At 34.6% G+C, this 13,537-nt stretch overlaps 1 protein-coding gene across 1 annotated transcript; it reads left to right on the top strand.

Moving 5' to 3' along the window:
• Positions 1–6,231: 6,231 nt before the first annotated feature.
• On the top strand, positions 6,232–12,811 carry LOC126779961 (zinc finger protein draculin-like). Its single transcript, XM_050504177.1, has 9 exons — positions 6,232–6,407; positions 6,496–6,606; positions 7,320–7,823; positions 8,559–8,773; positions 9,269–9,373; positions 9,598–9,804; positions 10,606–10,717; positions 11,381–11,482; positions 12,659–12,811. The coding sequence occupies exons 1-9, from the start codon at positions 6,297–6,299 to the stop codon at positions 12,809–12,811; spliced, it is 1,620 nt and encodes a 539-aa protein (XP_050360134.1). The 5' UTR covers positions 6,232–6,296.
• The last annotated feature ends 726 nt before the right edge of the window (positions 12,812–13,537 follow it).

The raw sequence follows: 13,537 nt of genomic DNA, 5'->3' as shown, positions 1-13,537 counted from the left end.
CGTTTATAAGTAAAGCGAATTGTGTTTAATTTTAAAAATATAACTTTTCAAAGGAATCTCACTTCGAATCTCACGCATGCAATGTTGATAACTGTACAATTCTGTAATTACTCGAAACTAACCTCAGAAAATGGCCGAGATGGCCAAGTGTTCTAACACATGTGAATCTTAACCGACGATCGTGGGTTCAAACCCGGGCAAGCACCACTGAATTTTCATGTGCTTAATTTGTGATTATAATTCATCTCGTGCTTGACGGTGAAGGAAAACATCGTGAGGAAACCTGCATGTGCCTAATTTCATTGAAATTATGCCACATGTGTATTTTACCAACCCGCATTGGAGCAGCGTGGTGGAATAAGCTCCAAACCTTCTCCTCAAAAGGGAGAGGAGGCCTTAGCCCAGCTGTGGGACATTAACAGGTTGTTACTAGAACCTCAGAAAACGGCCGTGATAAGCGATATTGACGGTAATAATCATAATATTTCACGGACACAGGCATCAAAATAGTATATCACCATAAGTGCATTGTCAACATTTCACGGATGCGTAATGAAATTAGTCCTTACTGAATAGTACGATTACTTTACGGTGAAATGCTATTTTGATCCGTGTATCCTTAAAATATTATAATTATTACGATCAATATCGCATGTCACTGTTTGACATTATATGACTGTTTTCTGCGGTGAGTTCTAAGTTTGTTCTTCCCGTTAGAATCTATATTTCAATCTGATGGTGGATTTATATTGAAATAATATTGTCAAATGTTGATTCAAAGTACTTGAATAAAGATTATTATGGTTTTAATCATTGCACGAATTTCAATAGTAAAGTTTTTATCACACCCATAGACAAGCATAGAAAAAGTAAAGTAACAATCTATAAATGTCTCACTAATGGGCTAAGGCCTCTCAGCCTCGACGACCACGTTCGCCGCCTGAGCTCCTCTATGTTCGGCCGCGCCGATAGAGCGCGATCCCAGTACCTGCCGGGTATCGCGAAATACCACCGGACCCAAGAGGACTACCACGCGACCTCACTCAACACTGATCGTTTCCTCGAGCGACGGGCAAAGACAACACGGACCAACCACTCCGCCACAGACCGCCGATCACCAACGTTTGATCGCTCTACGGCGTGAACCCCCCGATTAGACACCATGGACAATGATCCTACCCGTGACCGTGTGACCCGTCTGTAGTTGCAGACGGCGTTGCCACCGTAGTAGTACGTAGTACGAGTAATTTGTCTGGCAGTTCGTCTGGTGCATTGGTAGCGAAATAAAAGGTAAGGCCTCCCAGTTTAAGGAGAAGGTCTAAAGCTTACCAAGCTGCTCCAATAACTGTTGGATATACTGTGCTATATTATTATTCAATACGTTCGGATTTCAGCGCCACCGTCGTGGGCAATTTGGGCATCCCCACAACCCCAATTGAGATAGAAGTGCCTATAGGTCCATGAATACATTTTTTAAATTCCTTTGTAGATTTGCAATGTAAGATGGTACGACTCATATTTTTCTGATTTTCGGATGGTCCACCTTTTTTGAGGGCTGGTTCCACACCTGAGATAACATCATGGTGTTCTCCTTCACCACTGAGCACGAGACGAATTGTAAACACGAATAAAACAAATGAAAATTCAATTTAAGTGATTTTTGTATCTTTTCCAGGATAAGCCAGCGTTAAAAGAACCTGTCCAGATGTATGTTTTCTCCAGCACAAAGACTAATATCAAATCGTGTTGTTCTGGTTGGATTTCAAGTGCGCGTCAGCCAGTGTAGCAATTGAAGTCTAAATCATATCATCTTAGATCGGTGACCAGTAGCTAATGGTGACCACATTCGACCAGGTCGTATTTGTCGTTTTCTAAAATCAATAAAATGTTTTACAAAATCTGAAACTTTACGTAGGAAATACGCGACCATTAATGCGATGTGTATAGCTTATTATATATATTATATTTTTTATTATTATAAAGTAATAAAAAAATATAAAAAAGATAAGTTAATAAAAATTATATATATATATTTTAATAAAAATCAGTATGTTTTTATATGCGTAAGAAACAAAAAAGTTTTTTTTTTTTATTATCAAACTTAGTTTAATATTAAAAAATATTAAGCTAAATAAATTGACAAGCGTAAGTTTATTCAAGCGCTGTAAGCGCTGTATGTTTATATTCACGGAGGTGTGTAGAGGCCTGCCTTCGACGTCAAGAGAAACAAAATTTAGTTAAAATATTTTTAACGTTCATCAACTGATTTGCTTACAAAACACGTAGCGAAATTGACACGCGCACGTTTATTGTTTAAAGTGAATGACATTTAGTAAAAATACACGTAATAATAACATAAATATACTCGTAACTTTTATGCAATTATATTATTTATAAACTAGCAGAACACGCGGCTTCGCCAGCGTGGTATACAGTGGTGACGAAAATCCTTCAAAATCTATCATTTTTACGTACACAATGTGTATTTCAATTATGAATATGAAAAAGACATATTAATTTGAAGATATTGTGCAGTTGTAGTTTCCTCGTTCGCATGTGGAGCTTAAGGTCTCCATGCATAACGATTTTTTTTTATATATGCGCCGGGATGGCAAATGACTCTACTCCACCTGATGGTAAGTGGTAGTAGAGTCCAAACGCGACGACGGCCAGTACAGTCGGGAAGAATGTTCTGTACTAGCCGCCTTCGCCTTGCCGGCCCGCAAGATGCCTCTTCACGCCTCGTTTGAAGGAACCCGGGTTGTAAGAGGAGGGGAACACGTGAGCTGGTAAGGAATTCCATTTTATGGAAGTGCGACAAAGAAAGGAGTTGCCAAATTTCTTTGTTCGCGATGGAATTGATGTCACAGTTAGGCGGTGATATCGAGAGCCAGCTCGCGTAGACTTATGAAGGAAGGGGGAAGCAGGAATAAGAGAGAATAATTCCTCAGAGCACTCGCCGTGATACAGTCGATAGAAAGCGCTCAGCGCTGCTATCTCTCGACGCAATTGTAAAGGCTCGAGGGTGCTTGTGACCTTTACATCGCCAATAATGCGGACTGCACGTCGCTGCAACCGGTCCAAGGCCTCCAGTAGCTACTTAGCGGAGCCATCCCAAAGGTGCGAGCAATATTCAACGCAATACCGTACCTGTGTTTTATTCGATAACACCCAATCGAGCTTTTAAGCCTTCGTAGGCTTGGCGTGATGTTATAATGTACACAATCCACTTCCCAAGCACGTTTCTTGGTGGTAAGGCTTTGTGCAAGCCCTGGTCCAGGTAGGTCCCACCCACTCATTATATATTCTTCCGCTAAACAGCAATACAGAAGTTAAATAAACTAAACAGGAATATAATTCATCTCGTGCTTTACGGAGAAGGAAAACATCGTGAGGAAACCTGCATGTGTCTAATTTCACTGAAATTCTGCCACATGTGTATTCTACCAACCCGCACTGGAGCAGCGTGGTGGAATAAGCTCCAAACCTTCTCAAAAAGGGAAACATCTCAGCAGTGGGACATTTACAGGCTGTTACGGAACAGGAATAGTTTCTCCGATCCGTGCTGAGGACGGCCATCGCAGTGGTTTTAGTGGATAAGAATCCCACATAACCCGGTTCCACCCCATGGGAACCTCTCACTGTCTCTCTCGAATGAACTAGCTAGATTTACTAACTTGTTAATTCAAGAGAGACAGTACTTCATTTTATCCAAATACATCTTAAAAATAGGTCATCTCCTTGCATCGGATGCTTAGGTTAGTAAAACATATGTAAATTAAAGTACGTTCCAAATTTGAATTTTATAAACTCATTTATATGTCCGTTGATTGTCAATTAGAACAAGCGATTTTTTTATTAGTTTCATAATATTCATATGTTCACTACATTTCTTCCGCTTCAAAAAATTTAAGTAAAAAAAAAACTCCAAATGAAACTTAATCTGACGCGTAATTGCTTATTGAACAGTTCATTGGGTATTCATTCAATCTCGGGCCATCATGGTATTCAAGCGATCCAGTGACGTTCCCTGAAGAGACGGACCGTTGGTATCTTAGTGAATAATTGGGTGCACATTCAGCACCGGCGAGTCCCACATAGGCCCCTCTCCCAACTCCACATGGAGTGTGGAGGAAACTGGTATTTTTTTATATATATTAATAAATTGGCGGTCAGGCAGATAAGTCTCGTGATCGTATTTAAATGTAAGGTTTGTTTTGTTTGTATGTTAATTGCAATATATATATATATTATTATTATAAATGCAAAATTAACTCAGTTACGCTTTCACGTAACCACTGAACCGATTTTGATGAAATTCGGTATGAAGAAAGCTTGAACTCTGAAGAAGGACATAGTTTTATACCTAACAGCAGCTGCCCCCCCCCCTCCTTAACATACGAGCGAAGCTGCGGGCAAATCTTAGAATACATAAATTCGTATAAAAAAAGCACAAAAATTTGTTAAGTAAAAAAAAAATATAATGCCGTACTCGAATAAATTATACAATACAATGCAATACAAATGCTCTTTGTTATACAACAATGAAACTAAAATTAAATACCGACAATTATCACGCGGAAGATACGAACTGAAGGGTGATTGCTCCAATGTAACTATAGGCACAAGTTATCATATACCTATTGAATATGAGAAACTTAATACAACTTATATTTAAAAACAAATTTTAGTAAATTTATTTTGCAGGAACATAGAATGTTTTTTTTTTATATATAGAATAGAAAGGCGGACGAGCATGTGAGCCACCTGATGTGTACGTGGTCACCAACGCTCATAGATATTGGCATTGTAAGAAATGTTAACCATCGCTTACATCACCAATGCGCCACCAACCTTGGGAACTAAGATGTTATGTCCCTTGTGCACAGGCACAAGCCCGTGTAATTACAGAATTACACGGGCTCACTCACCCTTCAAACCGGAACACAACAATACCATGCTACCCAGACGACCTTGCACAAAGCTCTACCACCAGTAAAACTGTTTCCTTTGCTTTGATACGCGCAAAATGTAAAGCAATTTAAAAAAGTAGATAAGGAATCAATAAATAATTTAATTTATTACACTCCATATTAATATTAGCGGTTGTAATCATAAATTCTATCAATAGTTCTAAATAGTAGAATATCTTAGTTGCTCGTTTATATTTTGCAGTGAGTTCTTACTTAAAATCAATATAACATATCGATAATAATATTCTTTATGTATTTAATTGTATAGGTTTTTATTAATTTAAAAAAAAACAAATATTTTCATTCTTAGCTCTCAGAGTTGCCAGTATTAAAATGTATTATTCTCAAAAAAAGGTTCTATAAGATTTAACAAAGTAATATTTTTGTAACAGATTTTTTGATGCTAAAATCACGTAAGAATATTTTTAACAATAATAATTGCTTTAGTATTGTAATAGATCAAATCATAACCGACAAATATACTGAGCTATCTTTCTTTTTCGAACGTATTAGATAAACTGGTGGTAGGGCTTTGTGCAAAATCGTCTGGGTAGTACCACCCACTCATCTGATATTCTACCGCAAAACAGCAGTACTCGGTATTTTTGTGTTCCGGTTTGAAGGGTGGTTGAGCCAGTGTAATTACAGGCACAAGGGACATAACATCTTAGTTCCCAGGGTTAGTGGCGCATTGGCGATGTAAGCGATGGTTAACATTTTTTACAATGCCAATGTTTATGAGCGTTGGTGACCACTAACCATTAGATGGGCCATATGCTCGTCCACTTACCCATGCTATAAAAAGAAAAAAATAAAAAATAAACACGACATCTCTTTCACACAACACGGCAATATTGTGCAATGTTAAAAACACGTATGTGTGATGTTGCGGAATGTACTTTTTATTTGTCTTGTTGAGGTATAATATATTTAACATAAAATTATTGTGTCTATACTTTTTAAAATCATTGACTTACGATATCAAAATTCACATGCATGCTTTCGAGAACGAGTTTCTATGCGTCATCGTTTTGAAGCTTATGTTTTGTTTTTAATTTTATAAAACTTTTTAATTAGTATGAAAAAACATTGAACATTTCTATAAAATAGGTACTCAAGTCTATGTAATCATTGGACAAAAAGATTAATCAAAATTAGCCCTAACGTCTGAACTAGCTCCGATTTTAGTTTTTTTTTAATATGGCAGCACTATTAATAAAGTGTTTATATTTTGTAAATGTCAAACAACAAATTGAAAACAAACGATTTAACTCAGTTCTAGTAGAATATTATTGAATGATATTAAAAATTTTTTAGTTAAAAATGAATGCGGATCTAATTACATGCCAAACTTGCTTAAGCCGCGACCGTCACTTATATCCTTTAAAAAAATTTGAACTTTGGCTGAACGACATGAATATTCCCATCAATATTGTGAGTAAAAAATATCAAAAAAAAAGAACTCAAATAAAACCTATTTAGTGCAGTGAATTATCTTTTTATTTTAATAATTTTTTTTTAGTTCGATAACAATGGCGGTGTGTGCTGGGAATGCAAAGCTTTAATTAGGAAGTTTGCTAAGTTTAAGTTACAAGTTTTAAAAGCGCAGAAGCTATTAACATCTAATAAAACGGTGAATATTTCTCTTACATCTATGTATTATATGAACCAAATAGAATGGCTTGTCGATAGTAAATATTTTTAAGTTAATACTTTACTTTTAATTTTTATTTTAATGTAATGCTATTTTAACTTAAAAAAAATAGTTACACACTATAATGTTAATTTTAATATAATAAATTTATGAGATATTCTAAATTTATTAAAACAAAATATCATATATTGTTAATTCAATGATATACATATAATGCAATCAATTTTTTTACTTTATTACCAAACAATACCAATGACATTCTGAAACCGATTATATTTTTACCAAATCAAATACAATATAGACATATATAATTATTAAATTTATTAAGTGAAGTACATAAATAAGTATTTCTAACAATAATAAGAATAATTCTTTATCATGTATACTTAAGAATATAAAGAGAAAATATTTGGATTTTTAAAGAGGAAGGTGGATGTGCGACAGGCCTGCTGATGGTAAATGGTCACCATCATTAGAAATATTATCAGTTACATTGTCAATGTGCCACCAACTTTGGGAACCAAGATGTAATGATAAAATGCCTTTAGTTACACTCACCCTTTAAAAGTGATACATAATACAAAGTATTGCTGTTTAGTGTTAAAATATTGCCTACCAAGATGGGCTTGCATTAAGCCCTACCTAATAACTTTAAATAAAAAATAAAATTAATTGATTTCTATTTTTTCCAGAATAAAATTTTAAGTACCCTACGAAGCGACACAAAATGTTTATTTGACTATATTTATAATTATGATACAGATAACATTGATTCTGATATAGAAATAAAAATAAAATCCATGAAAGAAGAAGATCTAGAAAATTCGGATAATAATAACAGTAATATTGAGTCGGTAGACGAAAAAGACTATAAAGAATTAAAATACAAAGGAAATGATAATTGTGAGGAAACTAATTATGATAATATTAATTTAATAAGTCCAGATATATCACAAAATAAAAGTAACAAAAAAAAATCTAATCACAAATCAATGAAACAATTGTCAATAGAAAGTAAAAGAATAGAACAGAAAATTGAAACGATAACATTCACAGAGGAAGAAATGATGAAAAATAGAGAACATAAGAGAAGTCAGCCGAATTTCAAGAAGATACCGTACAAATGTGATTCGTGCGTACTCGGTTTTACAAGGAAGGAAACTTATTTATTACATAACGAGAAAAAACATGATGAGGTATATTATATACATATATTATCAACTCCGTTGATACATTAATTACAGTGTAATTACAGGCAGGCAGGCAGGCAGGGACCATCTTAGTTCCCAAGGTTGGTGGCGCATCGGTGATGTAAGAGATGGTTAACATTTCCTACAATGCCAATGTCTATGGGCATTGGTGACAACTTACCATCAGATGGCTCATATGCTCGTCCACCTTCCTATTCTATAAAAAAAAAAAACTTTGTACATTACTGATGCAATGATTCGATCATTGTGATGTTTTATAGTTGCTACATTGGTTTGGTGACAGGTAGATTCCTGGGTCCTGGGTTGAAATCTCAGATCAGGCAAATAATGAATTATTTAAAATTAATTCTTAAGTTGGGATTATGGACAATCCCATGCTTCGAAGAACATGTATAAGGTCATATGCCTAAACTCTTTTCTAGTTGAATTGGATTTGCCGCCCATCAGATTATGAGAATGTGTCTGTGCTTATACATACATTTGTGTACTATAATATGTCCTGCACAGTTGGCTAGCTTCCCTTAAATGATTGTGGCGTTATAGGTCATGATAACAAAAAATACTTTTAATAATAATAATAATTTATTTATAGATAAGAATCCATAGTGTTATTTACAAGCTTAAAAAATATGTATTTACTATTATAATTGTTTTAATTGTCTATATTTAGTATACATAAGGGATCTAAAACAACGAGTGTCTGATTTTACTTTTTTTCAGTCTATAGGACCCCACACGTGCAATGTTTGTTCAGTACGTTTTTCGACCACAACTTCGCTCCTAAGTCACCGTCAAAGACATTACACCTTATATAAGTGTGTGTTGTGTAAATACGAGGCGTCCTTACTTAAAGCCGCTGTCAAACATTGTATGATGAAACACGATAAAGATGAACAGGGCCGCATACATTGTTCCCAGTGCTCTGTGACAGTTGGGTGAGTATCGATACATTTTATATAATTATCTATTTTAATAACCATAACTTGAAATAGAATTCAAGCACATATAAATTTCATCTCCCACTCTTTCGTCCTTAGGGTTTGAAATTTAAATGGGAAGTTTATTGTCACGATGAAAAAGAATTTTCCAAATTCCAAAAAATGATAGAGTTCTGGGGTAACTATATAAAAAAATAGCTCCTACTTTTTTTGGCATTTTTTATTTATTGAAAATGAATAAATGGGCACACTGATGATATGGGTAATGTCTATGGGTGGTGGTGACCACTTTGCAAGTCTGCCTACCTATTTTGAACAACAACGAAAATCACCTGACGGTATGTGTTCATCATCACCCATTGCCATTGGCACCAATGTCTATCAGCGGCAATGTCTATGGATGGTGGTTACCACTTTTCCAGTCCATGTACTGACTTAAAAAAAATAAAAACATATTTATATACAAGTAAAGTTACAATTGTTTTATTTCAGGACAGCTGACGAACTAACAGAGCATATGAATACGAGCCACACGTTAAAATGTAATCAGTGTGGAGAGAAGTTTAAAGGAAAACACACCTTAAGGACACATTATGTGTGAGTTAAAATGGCTTGAACAATATTTTTATTTTAATCACATTATACTCGACACAAAAAATATTTACTATCCATTTAGCCCTTCGATTCCAAAGACTTTAAGACCTTATATTGCTTAAAGCCGTCAAATGTGAAATTGATAGGGTTGCCATACCAAAAAAAATTCCAACAATTTTTTTTTAAATGGTAACGAAATAATTAACTCTTTTTATTTTAAATTTCAGACGTATTCATTCGTCGAACCGCGCGTTCACATGCGACGTTTGTTCGAAAACGTTCAACACGAAGTCGCGCCTCGAATCACACATCACTACTCACAATAACACACTAGCTAAGAAGCTCGCATATTGCTGTGTGTGTAAAGTACAATATAAAAATATATATGTATATAGGAACCATTTGAAGAACAGTGCCAATCATTCTGAGAGACTGTGAGTATTTTCTTTATTGAACGGTGTAGTTTTCTCTGTGGTAGGCCTTGTGCAACACTCATCAGATATTCTAACTCAAAACCTGTCTGAAAAATTGTGCCTGTATTGTATTGTGGCTCACTCACCATTAACACCGTAGCACAACAATAATAAACTATGCTAATTGGCAGTAGAATATGTATTGTTGTACCTACCCAGACAAGCTTCTACAAAGCCCTATCACCAAGTTTGGCCTGCCTGTTTGGTTTAGTGGCTAGCTTATAAAATAGCAGATCCCCAAGTTCTTTAATTCAAACCCTGAATAAGTTCAGTAAAAATATTAACTGTTTCTATCTTTCTTTGTTTTCTTCTGAAATCTTAAAGGCCCCCCGTCAACCAGGGGCCTGATTTGACCTAAAGCATAAAATGTTTCTTGATAATACAAAAAATGCTGTAAATAAATTTAAACAGGCTGTAAAGACATTGCTTTTTTATATATATTATTTATATTTATTTAAAATATAGAAGTTAAGTTGATCAGTGCACCTCATTTCATGTCCTTCACCCAAAGGTTGTCCGGAAGAGATCACTCTTTTAGAGATGAGACCGCCTTTTGTACATTAATAATTTCCTTTTTTTATGTTTGTGTTTAAAACTGTATGTTTCTGTAACTCTTTCGGTGTACAATAAAGCATATTCTATTCTATGTTAAGTTTTTAGGGCCCCCAACAATAGGGGCCTGATGTTACAACTAAAGTATGTTATGTCGCTTGGATATGATTTGATTGCAATGTTTATGTGTAACGTTTTTGTTTGTTTCAGATACCACTGTAAGGATTGTAACAAGAGATTCGCTTCTAAAGTCTACTGGCAAAAACATTGTGACTTCTATCACTTGCATAAGTCAGCATTCAAGTGTGATGTTTGTAATAAGGTAATAATAATATCCTCCAGACAGATTTCTGCCACGGTGGTCAATCTCAAGAGAGATTAAGCCAACTGCACAGGAGATATTATAGTGCACAAGTGTGTGCGCAAACACTGGTGCACTCTCTATTTCCTAACTCTCATAATCCGATGGGACGGTAATCCGACACGACCGGAAAGAGTTAGACGCAGGACCGACGGCTTTACGTGCTTTCCGAGGCACGGGAGTGAACACACTTCCACTTTCCAGACTCTGGGATGCTACTGAAAATTTTCTGACAGAAAAACCCAATAAGTTTTATACTGGCCCGACCTAGGAATCTGAACCCAGGACCTCTGGTCTGCGGCCTTACATCAAGCCACTAGACCAACGAGGCAGTTAATAAGGTAATACTGATTGCTATGTATATATGTCCAGTTAGAATATGTTTTTTTTTTTTATTTATAATTTATAGGCTGTCTAGTTAATGAACTGACATGATCTTGTTGTATAATACTTTTATCTTAAACGATGATTGCAGTTTTAAAACCAAGAGCTTCGACATAGCCCCAGTAGTCTTCTTAAGAATGCTCGTTGCGACCGAAATCGGTCAGGTGAATTAATTTGAGAATTTGAGTTTATTTAAATTTATGCCTTGAAGCATTTAATAATATGTTCAATTTTTTTCAGCTCTTCATGTCAGATTGGCGGTTAAAGAATCATAAACAGAAACACCACGGACTCAGTCGGACTAGAGATCATATTTGTAATATATGCGGTAAGAAATTCTATGTAAGTACATATATATTTTTGTTATACATAAAGAGTGTAGAGGTATCTCATTCAGCCAACGGTGTCTACCGAAATGTACGATATAAAACAAAAAATAAAAAAACATTGCACAATTCTCTTTACAAAAATTATGTTATAAAGTAAATATCTCTCTTCATAAGTGATTTCTTCCAACCCATAGATTATATTATGAGTTTATATATTATACCAATATACTTTTTATATACATGTTTATTTATTTATTATAATATCAACACCAACAAGACGTACACTAATAAATACAATTGAGTCTTTAAACATGACGTTATACAAATCAAATGTCTCCTAAATTATAAGTGTTGCCAACTATACACATATCAACATTACGAGTTGACAATAATGATTATTTTAAAAATTAAAATATTTATAACAAATAGAAAAGATATTGACTATTAAATTATTATATTAATTATCATATTATTGGTATAAAATGAATAAAATAAATATCTGAGAACATTTAAAATTTTTGAATATTATTTGATTAAAAGCACAGAAAAGTAAGAGGTACATTTATAAAGAAAAAGAAGTTAAAAACAAAAATTTATACATTATTATTGAGGAAAAAAAAATAGATAATGTTTTATATTTTTATGGAATATACAATTTAATGAAAGAGAACTGTTAACCCTTTGACATTAACAATCTTATTTATAAACATTGCTTAGCGTATGTTTAGTAAAATACTGATTTTGACATTATTGAGACTGCCTAGTTGGTCTAGTGGTTACCTGTAAGGCCGCAGACCCGGAGGTCCCAGGTCAAAAATTTATTGAGTTTTTCTGTCGAAAATTCTCAATAGCAGCCCGGAGTCTAGAAGTTGGAAGTGAAGGATACTAAAAGAACGTAAAGCTGTTGGTCCTGCCCCTCTAACCGGTCGTGTCGGATTGCCGTCCCATCGGATTATAAGAGTTAGGGAGTAGAGGGTGCACCTGTGTTTGCGCACACACATGTGCACTATAATATCTCCTGCACAGTTGGCTAATCTCTCGTAAGATTGGCCGCCGTGGCCGAAATCAGTCTGGAGGATATTATTTTCATTATTGATTAGACATTCAAAATAAGAAGACACAGCATTGCTTAAATTATCACCCGCTGAACAAAGTTTATAAGAAGGCAATAAATTGTTATTTATTTTAGACACTATCAACGCTCCGAGGTCATCAATTGACTCATTCAGAAGAACGAACTTACATGTGCGAAGATTGCGGTGATACATTCAAACAAAGGCCAGCCCTGTATACACACACGAAACTCGTTCATAGAGGCGTTAAACGAATAAAAAATAATTAATAAATATATCTATTAAACATTCGTTGTTTTTATTTTAATATTGGCAACACCAGATAAACGTCTTGCATGATTATATGCCAAGTAGTTACCGTTTAGTGGAGATGTTATGTACGTTTTTCTGTATGTATGCAATTTTTTAAGGAATTCCAGCAATGCCAGTTTTAAAGGAATAACTTACATGCTTATTTAACCAATAAAAGTACAGCTTGTGTTAGGAGCGGGAACAATAGCCCTAGGGATCAGTAAATCATTACTTACTTACGTACTTTAAGCTTTATGACCACAACAAAGATTAAAAAAAAATGAACCAACATGGATACAACCTAATTATGAGTAGCATTCAAATTTGGCGACCTTATATCGCTACATAGCGATCTCTTCCAGGAAACCAACGATGTAACGAGGTAGGTAACATAGACAACATAAATCTATAAAAGAAACTAATAAATAAATGTCATAATAAATATAAAATACACGTATATACTATTTTTTTTCTTATAAGCCCTTAAATATTTTAATGGTAGTAATTATTATGATTAACATATAAAGGTTTATTTGTAAAAATTTTAGGTTGTATGGACAACAAAAGAATACTCGTCATTCCTTTAGCTTAAGGAAAGTGCTTGTTTGTCTTTAGGTCTTACCTTAAATTTGAAATTCCAAACACTGGTGAAAACATTTTTACTGGTGGTAGGGCTTTGTGCAAGCTCGTCTGGGTAGGTACCA

The sequence above is a fragment of the Nymphalis io genome, chromosome 30 (assembly GCF_905147045.1).
Source record: "Nymphalis io chromosome 30, ilAglIoxx1.1, whole genome shotgun sequence".
NCBI lineage: Eukaryota > Metazoa > Arthropoda > Insecta > Lepidoptera > Nymphalidae > Nymphalis > Nymphalis io.
This window is presented reverse-complemented; position numbering and strand designations above follow the sequence as displayed.

Bases quoted from the DNA above. Each gene is read 5' to 3' on its own strand.
- LOC126779961 (XM_050504177.1), top strand. From the start codon at position 6,297: ATGAATGCGGATCTAATTACATGCCAAACTTGCTTAAGCCGCGACCGT. The intron at 6,408-6,495 runs GTGAGTAAAAAA...ATTTTTTTTTAG, and splicing joins TGAATATTCCCATCAATATT to TTCGATAACAATGGCGGTGT. The intron at 8,774-9,268 runs GTGAGTATCGAT...GTTTTATTTCAG, and splicing joins CAGTGCTCTGTGACAGTTGG to GACAGCTGACGAACTAACAG.